We start from the raw sequence: 19,839 nt of genomic DNA on the forward strand, positions 1-19,839 counted from the left end.
TAACCTAACTTAACCTAACCTAACCCAAAAACGATTTTTTACAGAAAAATTATAAGAATCAAATTAGTTCAAAACATAAAATTAACTCTGGATACAAATCATCCACTTAGGGAAAAGAGATTGGAACATAGAATATAATATATAGTATATGGCCTGGAATGAGAAATGACTTCTTCTGCCTGCATTCACGGCACAGATTGTATGAAAAAATTTTTTTGTTCTGGAACTTGGCAGAGGTCTGGCTTTTATAGAGACAGGCTGGCGCAAAGAATAATTTTGTAGAGTTCATTAGAAATTATATCGATTATCAAAAGACGAAAAGTCCTACGGAGAAAGCAATATAGGAAGAATTTCATTAGTTTTCGTTTTTAATTTTAAGTCAATAGCTTAACATAAATTTTAACTTAAGTTTATCAATAATAACAAACGATTGGATAACTTGACGTCAACTTAACTAGACCGTGTGAAAACCACCAACCAGGGGAAATTGGTAACAGTGATATTAGGAAATTTTCTTTAATGTCATTATTGACATATGATTCAGGAAGAATTTATTTTTCAAGGTTAAGTTGCTTTTAAAAAATATTTTTATTAAAGGAATTATTTAAATGTAATGTATTACTTATATAAATTCTTGGATAAGTGATAGCTGATTAATATATTACGTAACATAATTAAATAATGATAATTTTTAAATTATATTAAAACATATTTACCTTTTTGAAATTGACATTAATATATTTAAAAAAAAAATATTTTGAAATGGCTGGAACAGATGGTACAAATTTCAGTCAGCTTTACAATGAGACTGAATTTTATATTGGAATGGGATTAGCAATAAGTTCAAGTATATTCATCGGGTCAAGTTTTATTATAAAGAAAATAGCATTGATTAGGCTTAGTAGGATGGGATCACTTCGTGCTGGATCTGGAGGTTTTGGATATTTAAAAGAATGGATTTGGTGGGCAGGTTTATTATCAAGTAAGTTCAAATATATTATAAATTTACGAATATATATTTGGAATTAATTCATATAATTCTATTAAAGTGGGAATTGGTGAGGCGGCTAATTTTGCTGCTTATGCATTTGCTCCAGCATCTTTAGTTACTCCATTAGGTGCATTAAGTGTTCTTGTCGCAGCTATTTTATCTTCCAAATTTTTACATGAAAACTTGAATTTACTTGGGAAAGTAAGTACTATTATTTGTATTTTTAAGATATTGAATATTATGAAAAAGCCTGGAGGTTTAGGAAGCCTGGAAAAGGCTATTGGTTTAGGAACTAGAGTTATGAATGATATAATATATTATACTTGCTTGAAAACCGCTCGCTTCGCTGGTTTTAAGAGTAAAAATTTGTAAAGATCACCGCGTTATAGTCTCCACCTCCCCTGCTCTTACTTATATATAGTCATAATTCATTCAGAATATCAGAAAAGATGTCCATGATTTTTTTACAATTACTATTTTTAAATGTCAGATTAAATTTAATTTTTTTTTTTAAATATATCTTTATAAATTATAGTTCATGTGTTATTCTGATGTATGAATTATATTATTGTTAAGTTTCATTCAAATCCATTCGCTAGTTATTGCATGAAAGCGTAACAAGGTTAGGTTAGGTTATCCTTTTTCAGGATATCCTCTTTCAGGAGTAACTTGCAGTTTGCAAATGAAACTCCCGGGTATTTATTGATGCTTGTGTCACAATTCACAATTTCCTGGAATGTCTTCACAATTTCCTGGAATGTCTCTGTGTCTCGGTACCCATATTAGGTTTACATTTATTCGTTCAGTTCTGTGCTACCTTTGACGTTAGATAGACTGAGCTGAAGAATTTTAGAGCCGCTTGGCTGTCGGTGAAGATTGTAATGTCCCTGCACCTAAGGCTGTTCAGTCTTAGACATTCACAAACCTCATGAATAGCCATCACTTCCGCTTGATACACACTACAGTGATCTGGCAGCCGAAATGATAGGCGCAGATCAAGATCTTCTGTTTATACCATAGAGATAGATGTTTATACCCTCCTCAATCGCACTTACAGTGCCCCCTATAGTTTCTTGGAGTCGCAAATGACATAATCAAAATAATCAAACTTGATTTTAAATTACAGCTTGGATGTTTCTTATGTATACTTGGATCGACAATAATAATTATACATTCGCCAAAGGAGGAAGAAATCGATTCACTAGCAATGCTCTTAGAAAAATTACAAGATCCCGAATTTATTTTATACGTATTATTTGTAATAAGTGTTGCTGTATCAATAGCCTTCTATTTTGGACCTCGATATGGACATCGTAATGTTACCGTTTACATAATATTATGTTCAGCTGTTGGTAGTTTAACTGTTATGTCTTGTAAAGGTTTAGGTTTAGCAATTAAAGAAACACTCGGTGGTAAAAGTAATGAGTTTGGTAATTGGTTAACATATTTTTTCTTGGTAACCGTAATCATTTGTATATTTATACAAATGAATTATTTAAACAAAGCATTAGATTTATTTAATACCGGTATTGTAACACCCGTTTATTATGTATTTTTTACAACACTTGTTATTATCGCATCCGCTATACTTTTTAAAGAATGGAAAAATTTACAAGCACGAGATGTTGTTGGTAATTTATGTGGATTTTTGGTAATTGTTGTTGCAATTGTATTATTGAATGCATTCAAAGATTTAGATATATCGATGAATGATGTACGTGGTATATTGAAACCGAAACGTGAAATGTTATCAAATGTACGGATTCATGAACAGAGTTTGTTTAAGAATGACAGTAGTTTAGAACAAACTTATGGCAGTAATAGTAGTACGGTCTCGCGTGCTATGTGACATGATATTAAACGGAAATAGAGAGGGTATGTGTTCATCCCTATATTTAATTTAAGTACTAAAAAGAAAACGCGAAACTTTTAATTTTAATTTACGTTAAAAATACATAATATTTGTATGTGACTTTGTTTCCCTTGGTTCTTCTGGGTTCTACTAGGACATCATTCACCAATACATTATGGGATCGAAAGTGTCAAGGCTATCGAAAATTAAGAGTCATTAAAATAAATAAAATAAGTTCAAAGTTTGCAATGATGTACTTTTAATATCCGTTTAAGTTTTCCATGCTGTAGTTTAATAAAAACCCAAAAAGGATTTCTATAGTACATAAGTTTATCTTTAATTTGAACGCGAGAATTAAAAAAACATTCATTTTTCAAGTTTTGGTGAAGGTGAAATAAAAAAAACTCTGATTTTTGCCCAAAATTACGTCTTACATATTTGCTCATATCTGATTAACGAAAAATCGTACAGACAAAAAAAAAACATCAAATGAGCGGGGAAAAATACAGCAGCTGTCTAACGAGTATAAAAGTTTTAAATAAAGGATCGTAAAACGTACGCAAGGTCAATCCAGATTTTTTTTTTCAAAAGCGTGCTGAATTTTTGAAATTGACCTCTGGATGTGGAAGAGTCAAAAAGGGTTTAAGGACAACAAAGGTACATGCATGCAAATATTTTGTTTTTTTAAAGGAAAAAATATTGCGTTTTTTTTATTGTTTAATGTATTTACAAAATCGAATTTTTTTGATATTATTATTCCGTATATTTTAAGAGGATTTAGAATCATAGCCTAATAATTAATATTAATTAGGATCAATTAAACTAATTCTAATTAAAATTTTTAATATCGGGTAATTAATTGAATAGAAAACCTTACGCAAAACTTGATACATGACATATAAGTGTGTAGATCATAGACTTATATATTTAAAACATGCATTATTTCGAGACTCTGAGTAGATTTTTATAACTAAGTGAAAAAATAGCCTAATATATTTCTAATAAAATACGCAATCTCGGTATTTATCATCAAATTTCGAATTTTGTTGGGTGTTTTTTTTTTTTTTATTATTGGAAAAATCCCGAATAAATGTGAAGTTCCAATGTATGAGGTGTATGTATTTAAAAATAATTATATTGGTTTTGAAACTTCGTATAGAACCCCCTATTATTGTCAAAAAAATTTTGTCAAATAGATAATGATGGTCCAAATTCAATCATATCAATAATATTTTACAATTAAATTTAATTTTCTTAATGTATTAGATCTATATGAAGCCAATTAGAGAAATAATAATAACGAAAACCACTTTTTATTCTCATAGACCCATATTTACGCTTCCGTGGACATTTTACGCCTTGGATCGACCCCAAAGTGGTCGATATAGACCACTTTGGGAATTACTTATTTCGATATTTTTACTTAATAGAACTCCGACTGATAAGATCTATAAAAAGTTGGAATTTCGAACTTACTTTAAAACCTTCGTAATCAAAATTTTGTTAACTTTTCTGAGAATGCTACGAAATTTTCTTCTAGTATTTATTTTTTTTTATTAGGTACTGTTTTTGTTGATTTATTTTGTTTTAAAAGATATATTTATGTCGCAGTTTTTTTTGTATCTTATAAATTGTTGGTTGTGATTGAGGAATGAAATGAATACAATATAGAGCGTCCAAATATATTATTCGAAAAATTGTGGATAGAGGATGGAATTTTAAGTTGAAAAGTCCTTTGACGAGTTAGAGCTTCTTTTGTATCGTTTTTGATTTTAAGAATTTCTCGATTAATGTTAAGAAAAATGGAAGTTTTATAAAAAGCAAAGTTGAAAGAATTAAAATTTACTTCAATTTACTATCAGACCATTTATTTGTTTACCTTATATTTACAGAGAAATTTACGTTCAACGTTCTTAATATTAAAATTTGAGTTTTTTTTCGAAAATTGGGATTTTCCTCCAATGCATCCGAATTTCATTCTCTATCTATAATTTTTGTGCTATTTATTACTGCTGGAACACTCTGTATTATAATTGCAATGCAATAAAAATGCAATGACTGAAAGTTTACCCAGTGCAATTTAATAATGATAAAATCATTAAAATTTTCTTAAAAATTATAAGCTATTTAAGGTATATTGCATTAGAAATAAATAAGTTTTTCACCACATTTTAAAGAATTTAATAAATACATATCAATACAAAGGAAAATTTTTTCTCGTGTTTGGATTTCCTGTCAATAAATGTGGAAATTATAGTTGTGTTCTTGTTACTTGACAGTCTTTTTTGATCTTAAAAAAATTATCGCATTTGGAAGTTTTTATAACATATACATATTTATTTTTATCCACACATTCAAGTAAATGTTTCTATTCAGACATAAACATTTCGTTTTACCTACATTATCGGCTAAGATTTCTGACAACTTATTTAATTAATTCACAGATGGCGAGACTATAGTTCGCAATATACCTTAATAAATTTTGTCTGATAATCAATTTTGAATAATCCTAAGACGTGGGCAATAAGTAACTGTGATTGTTCGAACAAATATTTCAAAATTAATTATTAGAAACAATATTATTAGAAAATAAGAAAAACGTAGTTATTATTTATAGGAATATAATTTATTGAAAATTATATGTTATAAAATCAAAGTATTGCCAAATTATAATACTTCTTATGTAATTATTAAAATAATATTTTTATAAAACTTATACTAGAATTAGTAAAAAAAAAGGAAGATCTTAGTTTATTTAAATAAAGTAATTATAAAATTATTGAGATGCTTGAATTCAATTAGACATAAAATATACCGAATCTAGGAATCCTAACTAATTCTGCGAAGGCAACAGAAATACAAGTATATAATGAAGAACATTTTTGTGATTGATAATTTTGATCTTTATCTTATAATTTTTGAAATTATTCAGGAGTAAGACTCTAGAGTAGGTGCATATTGAGTTTTTACCATTCTACAGAGGAATTTCGTTAAGTCGTAATCTTCAGAAAGTCGAAAAAAACGCCATTCCTTTCCACTGAACCCCTAAATACGCACTATCTAAAACTATTTAGACTTGACAGCCCACATTATAATTTCATTTTTCTGTTCAGTTGCTATGAAGACAGATTAACTCTAGAGCTTCAAGAATCGACATTAAGCAGTAGCAGTTCCTTTGACTTGTCTTGATTTGGATCCGACAACGACGATACACAACTTGTTTTGTTTTCTGCTAATCGGTAGAAATTTTTAAATACTTCATCGACGATGAAATGAAGATAAAACATCAAATGTGAATACGAAATATGACATTGCTTTGGATCCGATCCATTATACAACTAATCTGAAAAATAAAATTACAACTTTAAAATAACTTTTTACATAATTGATATTTCTCGAGGTTAAAAGAGATGTCAACTGCTGAAAACGAATAAAAAAAAATGTTTAGGTAAGTACTCTTTAAAAATTCTAAAAACTTTCGATAATACCCACTGGTGAACAAATTTTTTGTTGAATAAGGGTGCTGCGTTAAGTAAAAAAAGGCAAAGATGTTAACTAAATGGCTAATTATGTTAGTTTGCCGCGACATATCTATATATTATATAAAGCCGCTAAAAATTATGGATTACACGTACCTCCAATCCATTCACAATAATTTTCTTAGATATTTAACATTCGTCTACTTTCAGGGTCAAATGGACTGCGTTTGTGAATTTTCGCTTGATACTTTTTTCCCATTACTTCTAATTCATAATTACCATTCAACAAGTATTCATCTGTAATATGTTCACCTTTCGGATGTTTCACGTACCTAAGAGTTTATAAAAAGGAAATATTATTCTTGGAATCTATTACTTAACAAGGTACATACCCAATTCCTATATTACAATCCAAACTAAAGGCATAATCGCCTCTAGCTAGATAACCAACTCGTTCACCATTTTTCCAAATTGTTTCCAAGCCCCATAATGGTTGATCACAATCTAATGTAAAATACGCAAGTTTTTTATGCACACCTTTACTTTTTAATTTGTCGATTGCGTTTTTTCCAATATATTCGCCATCTTTACGACATGTGAATAATAAATTAGCTTCAAGTGGGCTATCATTACTTCTTAAATCGAGATTCCATAAATGGTAACCTGAAACATTGAAACATTAAATCATGTTAGCCAGTTAGGTTTTAATTTTAGTTGCTGAGGAAGTCATAAATAAATGACGAAACGTTCAATTTATTTAAATTAATTCAAAGGAGGATATGCGAACAAAACTTGAGTTGTTTTTTTACAGTAGTTACTGGATATCCAATAACCTTTTAAGAAATCGTATGAACTTTACCTTTTTCAGCACTTAATGCATACATAGCTCTAAATCCAACATGTTTCAAATCATATTTATGTCCAATTTGTGTAATTTGTTGATAAATACTGGCACAATGTTGTTTTGGAATATGTAATTCGTAGCCAAGTTCGCCAACAAAACTTATACGCATTATTAAACATGGAGATCCTTTCAAATTTACAACTTTTGTTTCATATAGTGATAAATGATTAATTTCATCCGTTAAATTTGAGAGCAAAATATTACTTTTTGGTCCTTGAATACTTAAAATTCCTAAATCACTGGTTAAATCGTTCATTTGAACATTCCAATTGGTATTTTCTAAACATTTATTTAAATGACTCCAAGTATAGTTAGCAGTAGCGCCTCCAGCAACTATATAGAAACCAGGTTCCTGAAAGTACATTCTGTTATGAAATATCGAATGATAAAATAACTGCTAAACCGTTTAGTCGATCTATTCAGACATTGTCGATTTAAATATGTTTTGAGGCGACACAAAGTTTAAAAAACGCGCTCTTTGGGGAGCGTTCAGCTTTCAATGATTCCTCATTTGTCAAATTATGATAAGTAGTTTAGAAGTTATAACTCTCGTCGTAGTCGGGGTAAAATTCTCAATAAGGATTTATTGAGCAAAACTGCACAGTAGATTTCTAGAGGTTTGGACGATTAACTTGCTTTAGTTCTCTTATATTATTCACTATTCTCTTACCTTAACACTTTCAAATGGATGCGTTTTAAATGAAGTAATTGTTACGTCTGCTTCAACACCCCCTTTATCATTCAAAGCACAAGTGTACACAGCTTTTCCATGCTTTTGTTTCATATTTCCACTAAATACCCAATCCATAAACTTTTGAGAATCTTTACCGTGCACATAAAATTTGCAATAATATGATATATCAATCATACCTACCCCATTCCTACAAGCTAATGCTTCATTCCGTACCTAAAAGAATTATGAAATTTTAAATTTTCCTATAGATTTTAAATTGATGTAATAATATTTACCAAATTTTGGGATTCAGGATACGAAAATGTACATTCTTTATCTAATTCTATTTCATAAGAAGTTTTTTCGCTAGTATTACCATAAGCGCCATACCATCGATATTTTTCAGGAACTACACTTTTATTGTCATCTCTAAAGTATCGTGGTCTTTCCCATCCTGATTTCTGTTCCATAAAAGCTCCTGCTTTAACTAATTCCTAAAATAAGTAGTTTTTTTATTATATCTCAAATAAAAAGTCTAAGAGGCGTTATAAGGTCGACCTGAGATATATTTTTGTTGAAATTTTATTGATTGATAAACACGCCTATGATAGCTTTTCTATCAAAAAGTGTTGATGGGACTCAAAGTGGAACACACTGTATATAAATCGCATTACTCGAACCAACTACTTGTGAAACTTATAGTTATGAAATTGTTACCTCATGAAATGGACTTTGAAATAAATTACGTCCAGCTAAAGAATCATCCAAAGGAAAGTGTGTATTATAGGACTTAGCATAAACTTCATGAGTCTTTTCTACTATCCAATCACGATCCGATAACATTTTTGGTAAGAATCTTCGAATGTCAAATGCAAACATTGGTAGATCGGGTCGACCTTGTAGTACCCATAAAGCAATTTGTTCTGCACAACCTCCGCCCAACATCATACCCGCAGAATTAAATCCACAATTATGGTACAAACCTATGAATATAAGTTTAACGTTTTTAAATTTTTATAAAACATCTTTTATAAATAATTTAGGTAGAGTAAAAGACTGATCATTTTCTCGAAAGAGTTATATTTAAGCGAAAATTGTATTGATTTAGTGAATCTTTTTCTACAAAATTTAGTTGGGTGTCGTTACCTCAAGATCCGCGTTTGTTTTTCAACGCAACTCTTACGATACAATCGATCAGTCTTCTACATTTATCTCTGTGCAATATGCTCACCTATTAATCTAGGATCCTCTCCCATAATTGGTTTATGGTCAGGTGTAAAACTCTCAGGACCAGAAATAGTAGACTTGATACCTATTTCTTCTAATTTGGGGCACAACTTAATAGCACCTCGCATAAGACTTTCAAACACTTCCCAGTTTAGTTCAAATAAACCGAAATAGAAATTGTCTGGTGCCTTTAAATAAAAAATAGTAATTTTGAACGTTAAAGCGATAAGTATGCAAATATGCACATTAATCGTTTTACACATTCAATGGTTCCGTCTCCCAACAATAGAAGAAGTCAATAAAATATCATCCGTTAATTCTGGGGCACCCTGTAAATTTGGCTTCATGAAGCCATATCAAATGGGGCATTTGAACCAAATGGAACCGCATTTCATACAATTATTTCATACACTTACTTTGTTTAAAATTTCCGGGTTATATTCATATCCACCTAAACAAATTGATTCTCCTTGAATTCGCATATAGATAGATGCGTCTTGATCTCTAACACTTGGCACCCCACGAATACTTTTCATACTATTTGTTACCACATACGAATGTTTTGTTGAAATCAAAGGTAAATTTAAATTTAAACCTTTGGTTAAATCATTTGCCCATGCACCAGTACAGTTAACAACACATTTTGTTTCAATTAATCCAAAAGGTGTGAAAACACCAGCAATTTTATTTTTACCATTCATCAGTTCAGTTTGTATTTCAGTTACTGGACAATTCTCAAAGATCTATAAAAAAAAAAAGTATAATTTGTAAATGTATAATTAAAATTAAAACATTCCGGCTGAGAATACACTTGCTTCAATAGTTTAAGAGTATGCAACTATACTTGTTTTATTATGGCCACAAGAAGGCCGGAGTAGATTTATTAAAATTAAAATGAGCATTTCTGTGAGCTGTTTTATGCATTTTGTTAAAATGTAACCCCTCCAGGATACACAAAAAACAAATTTTTTAGTTGAATTTACTAAAAAAGATAATTAGCTACACCGATTTCGATTGCTTTGCCGATTACAATCGAAATCGGTCTATCTAATTAATGTTTTAAATAAATTTAGCAAAATATTTTTACTATGGGACCTAATTTGAAAATTGTGGCATTAATTAACCAATTTAATGAAGGCTTTCAATGTGAAATGTTTTCTCAACCTAATTGAAACTATTATTAACAAACTTTTCCGCCATTGTTTGAAGAACCTTTGTTCAGCGCGTTACATAACATTGCTGGATCTATTACACCATCTTCTGGACAGTATAAGGCACTTTGATACGAATTTTCATCAAGCAATGGAAATAATTTTGTGATTTCTTTGGAGCTTAAGATTTCACTTTTAATATTGAAAAATTTCCCCAACGTTGATTGGCGTATATAGTCCTGTTCTCTCTCCTAATAAAATATAATATTGTAATTTTTTTTATTAATTAGTTTTATTTTTTTATTTTCCTGACAGAAATTGTGACGATTGGTCTTCGACCTGACGATTGGTAGTCAAACACCATTCTAAACTACATTTGACTGACTATAGGCTATGGCTGAGTAAATTTAAAGTGGATAACCCGTTTGTTTTTGAGTAGATATCTTGGCTAGGTTAAAAACAATCGAAGTATATTAGTCCCCAAAAAAATCTAACCAAGTTTCCTTCGATCCAAGTAGGAACAATTTCTCTCAGGATTTGTTATTAATTACTTGCGTCCGAATAATAAATAAAGAACCATTATTTATCCATCCTGGATGTATTTCAGTTTCTTCTTCCAAACCTTTGATCACGTTACGAGTTGTATTTAATAAAGCAATATCGATATCACTTGATTGAAGACTTCGAATCAATCCTGCAGTGTGCCAAGTTGTACCGCATGTTATTTTGTTCCTTTCTAATAGAATCGCTTTAACATTACGTTTTGAAAGTTGATATAATGTGTTACATCCAGCACTTCCTCCTCCTGTTAAATATAATTTTAATTTAAACAAATAATATTGAAAAAGTTTAGCGTTTTCAAAGTACCATGGACCCTGGACCAATATATATGGAAATGGCTTTTGGTCAAATGTTGCCAGAATTTGGGGAAATATTCTTCTTGTCCAGCTGAACAAATGTTTCAATTGGCACAAATCTCGCCAACGTGAATTTTTCGAGATAGTCCATGCCAAAATTCCCGATTTTCATTGAATTTCAAGAGGTGAGATGCTATATTATATGCAATCGCATAATTTATGCCTGAAACGATGGCAGAAATGAGTTGATTTCTGCCAAAGTTATAGATGAGGCTATCCAATATTGTCAGAGTATCTTTTAATTTTAGTCACTTCCTGTTGGATTAACACGAGCCCGGAAGCTCCAAAACCACTTCGCCCAGCTACATGTTTGGTCCTTTTGAAATTCGTTTAACTTCTAATATTTTTGATTATTAGTAATCAAAAGTTAGTACAGGAAGCAAAAATTTTGAGTAAAATAAACTGGTTTATATTTTGTTTCGGTTAAAAAAATTGTTTTATTGTAGAATGACGGATTTTGCCGATTCTAATAAGTTAAGCCTGAATCCGGCCCTGTTACTGACATAAAAATTTAGTTGTTCGAACATTCGTTTAAAAAATTTGTTAAATTAAATATAATTGTTTAAAAAGTAGTTATTTGTTACCTATGATTACAACATCTGCTCGTTTAGGTAATTCAACATTGTGTGCTCTTTTTAAACCGTTACTAAAAAAACGCTTGTTAAATTGCTGCCCATAAACTTTACTTAGCAACCGAATTTGTGTAGACATTGTTGAAAAATGATTTATAAGAATGGAGTTCAAGCCATGCAAAAATTGACTTTACAAAATATACTGTTTATACTGTAAATATAGAAATTCATTATCAGTATAGTACCAGCGCTGGATGAAGGTACGTAAGAAAAATTAGAAACGGTATAGTTTTACCAAAAAAACTCTTCAGGTTTTAAACGAAGGTAAAAATAGGAGTTTAAGAATCTGTGATATCTGAATATATACGACATACTTCGAAAGATTAAAATTTTACTCATAATACTCGCTTCTCCAACACGAACTATTTGGATTCTAGCGCATACAGGCTTTAACTATATTTTCATGAAACTTTATACTTCTTTATTTCGTAGGTTAAATCCCATTTTACTCATGAGGGGTTGTCTAAATATTTTAGATAGTTTTTTATCACACTGGCTAAATTTTTTGATATAGAAATATCCAATTGAAAAAGATAACCTATATGATTCATCATTTTTTCAGCCAACTTTGAACGATAAAATAATAATAAAATGTCCGATGACCTAGGAATTTTTTGTGATTTTTGGAAACTTTGTTAATCAAAAATGTATTTATAAAGTTTTATTGAAATCCCTAGTATTATCCAATTCTTGCATTTCTCCTTAATTACTTCCTCCAGCGCCTACACTATAAGTCAACATTATTAACATCTTGACCTTTTATTATATTTTTACATTTCAGTGATCCATGTTTTCAAAATTAGGGATAAGGTTCTTATCAAGTAAAAATTTTGTTTGTTTGTCACATTTAAGGAATTTTTTCTATTTAAATTAAAATTAAATGGATCGTCGTGAAAGAATCGTAAGAAATATTATGAATATTTTAGTAGGTTTATAGAACGAAAACTCATCAATTTTTATACATATTTTTTCGATTTTCGAGAACGTTTCACAAGACCCCTAGTTGAAGCTACTTTTAAAAGATGGGTCCGTAGGAGATTTTGAACTATGTTGCTCATTTACGAACTCAAACTCAGTTTCTATGTACATGGACACGTCATAAAAATTTCAGCTTGATATTTTTTCGTTTTTTGAGTTAAAATAACCGGAATTGAACTTTTTAGGTGATTTTATGAATACTTATACCAAAATTTTGTTCGTAGCATCAATATTTTTAAGCGTTATAAACTTGAGACTAGACTTAGAATACCTTGATATAAATTACATATGTACAGGGATTATAAAAAATAAAAATACAATGAATTTTTTAATTAATAAATAATTTTTTATTACTTAAACATCAACAATTTTTTTAATTTGTTACATTTAGATTTTATCTGCCTTTCATTCAAAACTAAAATAAAATAATTTTAAAGTTTATTAAAAATTAATATCACAGCTCTGTTACATTTTTCTTCAAAATCGAATCACAGTCTTTCTATATTTCCTAAGTTTTTACTTTCCAAGAATTCATTTGTTAGTTTCAACCAAATATCTTTTTCAATTTGACGTTGAACTTGAGAGCCAAGTTGAATTTCAACGTCCAACGGAAGTTCATCTGACATATTTGTTTCTAATAAATATTCCATTTTTCGTTTGTCCAATGTTTGTTTAAAAAATTCTTCATTTCTAATATCATTTTCACATTTTACGAATTGATCATAATTCCATCGTTTAAGGACCTCTTTCCAAGGTTGCCAATCAAGTAATAAATAATCAATAAATTCAATTCGTTCTTTATTAACTATTTCTTTCACAGCACGTTCAATATCTTCATCGGGTAAAACAAAGGAATAATGTTCATTCATTTTCGATGTGCCAATTGGTAAATCGAATACCTCACGTAAACGAATTTGATATTCTAAATATATTTCGATTTCATCACAAGCATTTTCTAAGTTTCGTACTGTTTGTCTTGAAATTTGATCCAAAATATTTAATCGATACATTCCACGAGCTAATCTTATCAATTCGTCCATTTTATTGTCATATTTACCCAATTCCACCTCTTGAGCGATGCTTAGTATTTTCATTTGATTTAAGGACCATCCAACACGATGATCGCATGACTCATTCGCCTCTGCCGCCACTAAAAATATTTTTTCACGCAACTTTTGCTTGGAATTATTATCTTCTCCTAATAAACATAACCATTTTGACATATCTTCTTTAAATTGTGCGACTTCAAAATTTGGTGTTTGTCGTATTCGATACAATAAACGAGAAAACGGTCTAGTGGTTATTTCTTCAGAAATGGTGCTCCAATATGGATGAATTAATTCCGTATCCAACCAATTTGGAATTTCTTCAATTAATGGTCGTGTTTCAACAAAATTTACATAATATTCGTGACTACCATCAAACCAAACATTTTGACGACTTGTAGTACGAATTAATTGCCGTAAATACTCCAAACTGGTCTCAGATAGTGGATTTTCTTCCAGATAAATTGTAGCATTGGGAATATTTTCAATGTTTGATGATACCTCAGCGATCAGATTATTGGATAAACATAATGAATCCAATGATTCGGGTAATTCTGTAGGAATTTCCGTAAATTTATTAAAGTTTAAGCTCAATCGTTCCAAATTTGGAGGTAATTTTGCTGATAAAGTAGTTATATTATTACCATCCAAATCTAAATTTCTTAATGATTTTGGTAAATCAGTTAGAATTTCTGTAAACTCATTATTACATGCGTATAAACATTCTAATGTTTCGGGTAAATTTTTCGGTAACATTTTTAATTTATTATCCGAAACGAATAATTTTTGTAATTTAGGTAAATTAAAATTATCTTCAGGTATTGTTTCAATTCCATTATTTTCAATGTCCAATTCAATTATGGATTCAAAATCAAATTTTGGTTCGGTTATTTTATTACTCGACATGTATAATCTTTCTAACGATTTGGGTAATTGTTCTGGTAAGCAAGTTAATTGATTACATCGAATACTAATTTCGTTTAACATTTCAGGTAATGTTTTGGGTAAAAATTTTATTTCATTATTATCTGCGAATATAGAACGTAATGATTTTGGTAAATTATTTGGCAAGCACGTAAGTTTATTTGATCCTATTTCTAATTCTTCTAAGGTTTCAGGTAAATTTTCTGGTAGACTTGTTAATTGATTACCACAAACATCTAATCTTTTTAAACTATTGGGTAATTTTTTGGGTAATACGTCAATCGTGTTCTCGTATAAATTTAAACGTGTTATTGAATCAGGTAATGTTTCTGGAATACTGATTATTTGATTCCTAGGTAATAGTAATTCCCGTAAATTAGATGGTAATTTTTCTGAAATAATACACACTTGATTACAATCCATATTTAAAATTTCAAGTGTTTCAGGTAAATTATCTGGAATTTGTGTTAATTTATTATCTGCAAGATGTAATTCCTTTAATCCATATGGATAAACATTGGGCATAGTTGTTAAGGACAAATATCCTAGAGATAAATATTCTCCACAATTTTTCAATTCTTCAAAAGCTTCACCACGTGATTCATTTTCACCTTGATCATCCGCTTTCTTCCAAAGTTCCCATGCGTTTAAAACCGATTCATCCACTTTTAATTTTATTTCCGATTCTTCTTCGCAATCTGGTTGTAATTCAAAAGTATAAAATTCTTCATCATCTGGTAACTCCCAAAGCTCCCATACTTTAAATTCTTCTAGATAATCGGGAATCATTTTCAATAAAACAATTATCCCGGTTTACTACGAAGATATGATTTTTCCTTGAGAGCAAATACTGCATAACCCCTTTCACTATAAAAGACCCTGAAAAGACAAAATGGCAAATTAACAAAATGAATTGTTTAAAAGTTCTTATGAATTTGGTAATCATCCAAAAATTAAAAAAGATTGTATGCCAAATATTAATTTTATAATTAAGGTCATATAAACCTTTCTAACCTAATAGAAAAAAAAACTTTTTACAAAAAGAAAACCGACTTCAAAAGAAAAACTTTTCCAAAACAAATTAAAATGCACTAAAAAGTAAAAAATTAGTTTAAATAGATAAAGAAGTATCAAAATCGGTTCACCCAGTCGAAAGTTCTGAGGTAACAAACATTAAAAAAAAAATAAATACAGTCGAATTGATAACCTCTTCCATTTTTGTTTGAAGTCGGTTAAAAATCGATAAATTTTCTACAAAATGTGAATCAATTTCAATCTTATATTAATGATCCCAATTTCGTCACCTCTCACAATCTGCCATTAATAATTTTTTCCTTTCTTGAAACCGCAATTTGTGGGTAAACGCTTTTAAATGAATATACACAAGAATCTTATATAAAATATTTATCTTATCAAAATCGCTGTTTCTAAGTTTTGGAAAGTGTTTTCTTTACTTTTAAAGTCCTATCAAACCAGCAAGAACTGGTAAAATCTTTTTAGTTTTATAATTATTTAGATTTTCGGAATAAAAAATGTAAGCTTCAATGACGAGAAAACAAAGGAAAATGTGAATCATAAAAATTTAAATTACGCCCATATCTAATTTTAAACCTAATTATTCAAATATAAAAATTGAAAACAACAAAATTTGCTTAATAAAAGCAATAATTTTAATTTTTTTGTTCTTAATTCAGCGAAAGAAAATATTTGCTTACCTTTATTGAAAGTGCGGTTATGATGATTAATCACCACAAATATTTTACAGGATAATCACCATAAATTATAGGAATACACAACAATGAATTAAACTAAATTAAGTAAGTTATAATTATTGAATCGTTCAAACTTCCCGATCAATTATAACTAACATCAAAATGTCTCCTGTTTTTGTATTTATGTACATTTCTAGGATTGCACAATGTTATTATTAAAACTTTTTTAGGGATTACCTATTGCGCATCATTACACAATGGACTTAGGATTTATATGCGATTATCATTTATCATAATATCTTTGATTATCATATACATAAAAGTCTGTGATCTAGTTTTTGAGGAAATAATTTCACCGAAATATGTACATAACATTACACCTTATGGTGCAACAAGGAATCTAGAAAATAAAAATACTTAATATCGAAAAATAGAATATCCTTTTAGTGTTATAAGACAAAATCAGTAAAGTTTTAAACAGCAAAAGCAATACAATTTTGAATAAAACTTTTGTAGTTTTTGTTTATTTTGTCATTAGTATTTGGTATGCATACATTTCTTTTTTTTTTTTTAGGCTTAAGTGAACGATGGGATTCACAGATTATAATTTATTACATAAATAGATAGGCAACTCTACTGTAAATGAAATGTTGTCCAAAAAGCCCCCTGGAGAAAGGCACTTACAATAAACTATTTTTTTTAAATAAATGGCAGGAATTAGGTACTATTCGAAATATTTCTAAAATAAAATAACAAATATTAATAAAATAATAATTTATTGCAATGTTTGAAATAAAATAACATATTTATTTTAATATTAACATTATTAATAACAATTAATTATTAGTTTGATGTAAGTTAAATGCAATGTAAAACCATTTTATTTCGTTATGAGTCAATTATAATCACAATTAAACACTTCCCAAATGTAATCAACACGATTAACAAGACCTAAGTGCTAAAATAAACTCAGTACATACCATAAAAAAATCGGAAAATAATATAAACACACCTAAAACGACTAAATTACACTAATTAGTTAATGAACAGGGGCACAATGAAAACGGCCAAAATACTTAAATAATGTCACTAGACCAGGGCTTCTTAAACTTTTGTAATTCACGACCCCATTTATGATTGCGAGTTTGTTGACGACCCCATACAAATATAAAAGAAAAATAAATTAATATTTTTTGATGATTTATCTATTAGGTAACAATAAACATATACATATGAAAATATATAAGTTTAGAATTCGTTTTGAAACATACAAAAATCTAAAATTAAAAATTGCACAAAAAATTATAAAATTGTATTTACTATAGTTTCAAAAATAAAAATGGATTCTGATCGTCTTAATTCTCTCGAATATATTCAAGTAGTTGCGTGGTAAGTATTAAATTAAAGTAAAAGTTAAAAATTTAATGAGATGGTTGCGCCTGTTTTTTATTGCATTACAAATCAAATCTTGGTGGAATGTTTGAAACTGCTGGACGTAAGACCTCTTCAACAATTTTTATCGCTGAACGATATTGGGATTTAATATGTGTTAAAGCTGTTTCTTCAGCATTAATACCTAAAAATTTTGTTGATAATTATTTCTCGGGATTATTTCGGCTTTTAGAGATTGACAAAAATAAATTTATATTTTTTACTAATTCCAATAACATTTCATAATTCATAGTAAATGTTATTCAAGTTATTATAATACTCTTAATAGAAATGCAGGTACAAACAATCTTTCCGAACTAGAAGATTTTATGATATATTTATCTACGATAATTGTTATTTTATCTTTATAACAATAATTTTACAAGTTAAAAAACATTTTTTGTTAAATTGTATTTTTATCTCTCGCGACCCCAGAATTTTGCTACGCGACCCCAAACGGGGTCGCGACCCATAGTTTAAGAAGCCCTGCACTAGACAAATAATTCACAAAATGTTAATGAAGACAATCAATTGAGAATACACACAAAGAAATTTTACGAATTTTGAAAGACCTATTGTTTATTTATTTAAAAATGTATAAAATATTGTTTCCCCAACAACCATTGAAATGGATAAATTATTATCAAAACTAATAGATGGCTCTACACGAATATAACGTATAGAGCCACCTAGAGTGAGTTGTTAATGGGCATGTCTTAATATACAAGATACCCAACCCAGGTAGCACCCAAGTCAGAAAGACTGCTTGAAGAAGTCTTTTCCAAAATGTCTATAAGAGTTCCAAATATGACGTCTTAATGACCTCAACTTCGTAAGACGTCAAATTCAAGTAGCGTATCAATAATTTCGTCTTCATGCAAAATTTGTCTTAGGAGGTTGAAAAGACAATATATTGTCTGTTTAGCGTTTCTTTAATTTCAAAAACCACCATTGAACCACTCCAACATCTACTAAACTTCCATATTTACTAATTGTTGCATAATCGCACAAACGTAGTAATGCTGACCAAACTAAATGATTTGATAAGATAACATTATAGTTTGATCAGCACTACCACCTTTGCGTGATACAGTTTCTACACACTACCTTAGACTATAAACTTTCGATTAAATTCAAGACTTCACGGCCACTGGAGTGCAAAAAGTAAGGGACAACAGTACTAAACCTGATATAAGTCGAGAGAGGAGTTTGGTTAAACTTATTAAATTGAGATTCCACTGTTTGTGTGCATTCTAGGAGCCATTTAATCCAAAAGGCACCTCTGGGAAAGTCCACACCAGTGTTGTAAACTTAGTAGTTTTACCACTAAAACTAGTAGTTTTTTTCTACTATTTTTCTACCTTTGGTGGGAAAATAATTTAAATAATTTAATATTTTAATATCATTTCTGGCAATATTATTGCTCTCTAGCTGTTTTTAGTGGTTTTCTAACGCCTGTTTAGTGGGCCTTAGAGTTGAAAGTTGGCAACACTGGTCCACACTTGTCCATAAACGTCCACACTTGTCCATAAACGTAATTGTTTTGTCATAATGTAATTTAAAATGTGTTGTGAGAAGGGGAAGAGTTTTGGACAGAGATGTGGTAAGAACCAAATTTAAGTTAGTATTTGTATGTAGGTGTTTATTGATATGCTCTAATGAGCGATTCAAAAAATACAAAACTAAATATTTACAAAAATAAAACAAGTAAAAGAAAAAACTTATATAACTAAATTTCTCATAATGCTTATTTAAAACAAAGCACTGCTGTGCCTTACTTCAAATAATTTAGAGAAAAAAGTATCCCTGGTGGAAAAATATTTGAAAAAAGAATAAGTCTTAATAAGTCTTAGAAAACTCTGAAAAAGTCTTAGAAACTTAAAAAAAAATTATTAAGAAATCTGAATAACTCTGAATTAGTC

General features: G+C 29.4%; 4 protein-coding genes across 4 annotated transcripts in view; 2 read left to right on the plus strand and 2 right to left on the minus strand.

Moving 5' to 3' along the window:
- LOC123296799 (probable E3 ubiquitin-protein ligase NGR_a03640) overlaps positions 1 to 13,460 on the plus strand; it is a 659,126-nt gene extending 645,666 nt beyond the window's left edge. Inside the window, exon 3 of the mRNA XM_044878453.1 lies at positions 13,371 to 13,460. The gene's annotated coding sequence lies outside the window, so the exon portion shown is untranslated. The remainder of the gene's footprint in view (positions 1 to 13,370) is intronic.
- Positions 604 to 4,907, plus strand: LOC123296807 (magnesium transporter NIPA2). Its single transcript, XM_044878462.1, has 3 exons — positions 604 to 982; positions 1,050 to 1,192; positions 2,118 to 4,907. Exons 1-3 carry the CDS (start codon positions 763 to 765, stop codon positions 2,838 to 2,840), a joined length of 1,086 nt encoding a protein of 361 aa, XP_044734397.1. The 5' UTR covers positions 604 to 762; the 3' UTR covers positions 2,841 to 4,907.
- LOC123296798 (sarcosine dehydrogenase, mitochondrial) lies at positions 5,838 to 11,933 on the minus strand. The gene is made up of 12 exons (XM_044878452.1): positions 11,779 to 11,933; positions 10,829 to 11,082; positions 10,316 to 10,528; positions 9,543 to 9,869; positions 9,131 to 9,314; positions 8,617 to 8,882; positions 8,196 to 8,393; positions 7,897 to 8,133; positions 7,182 to 7,578; positions 6,715 to 6,985; positions 6,479 to 6,654; positions 5,838 to 6,186 (listed from the first exon to the last, which is right to left on the minus strand). The coding sequence occupies exons 1-11, from the start codon at positions 11,903 to 11,905 to the stop codon at positions 6,504 to 6,506; spliced, it is 2,625 nt and encodes an 874-aa protein (XP_044734387.1). The 5' UTR covers positions 11,906 to 11,933; the 3' UTR covers positions 5,838 to 6,186; positions 6,479 to 6,503.
- On the minus strand, positions 13,191 to 16,651 carry LOC123296800 (E3 ubiquitin-protein ligase SlrP-like). Its single transcript, XM_044878454.1, has 2 exons — positions 16,490 to 16,651; positions 13,191 to 15,653 (listed from the first exon to the last, which is right to left on the minus strand). The coding sequence occupies exon 2, from the start codon at positions 15,561 to 15,563 to the stop codon at positions 13,293 to 13,295; it is 2,271 nt and encodes a 756-aa protein (XP_044734389.1). The 5' UTR covers positions 15,564 to 15,653; positions 16,490 to 16,651; the 3' UTR covers positions 13,191 to 13,292.
- Positions 16,652 to 19,839: the final 3,188 nt, after the last annotated feature.

The sequence above is a fragment of the Chrysoperla carnea genome, chromosome 3, assembly GCF_905475395.1.
Source record: "Chrysoperla carnea chromosome 3, inChrCarn1.1, whole genome shotgun sequence".
Lineage (NCBI taxonomy): Eukaryota > Metazoa > Arthropoda > Insecta > Neuroptera > Chrysopidae > Chrysoperla > Chrysoperla carnea.

What these genes read in the sequence shown, in the direction of transcription:
- LOC123296807 (XM_044878462.1), top strand. Translation starts at nt 763, where the DNA reads ATGGCTGGAACAGATGGTACAAATTTCAGTCAGCTTTACAATGAGACT. An exon ending in GTGGGCAGGTTTATTATCAA is followed by an intron (nt 983 to 1,049) that starts GTAAGTTCAAAT and finishes ATTCTATTAAAG; the next exon opens with TGGGAATTGGTGAGGCGGCT. An exon ending in ACTTGAATTTACTTGGGAAA is followed by an intron (nt 1,193 to 2,117) that starts GTAAGTACTATT and finishes TTTAAATTACAG; the next exon opens with CTTGGATGTTTCTTATGTAT.
- LOC123296798 (XM_044878452.1), bottom strand. Translation starts at nt 11,905, where the DNA reads ATGTCTACACAAATTCGGTTGCTAAGTAAAGTTTATGGGCAGCAATTT. An exon ending in TTCAAAGTCCATTTCATGAG is followed by an intron (nt 8,394 to 8,616) that starts GTAACAATTTCA and finishes TACTTATTTTAG; the next exon opens with GAATTAGTTAAAGCAGGAGC. An exon ending in TGCATTAAGTGCTGAAAAAG is followed by an intron (nt 6,986 to 7,181) that starts GTAAAGTTCATA and finishes TCAATGTTTCAG; the next exon opens with GTTACCATTTATGGAATCTC.
- LOC123296800 (XM_044878454.1), bottom strand. Translation starts at nt 15,563, where the DNA reads ATGATTCCCGATTATCTAGAAGAATTTAAAGTATGGGAGCTTTGGGAG.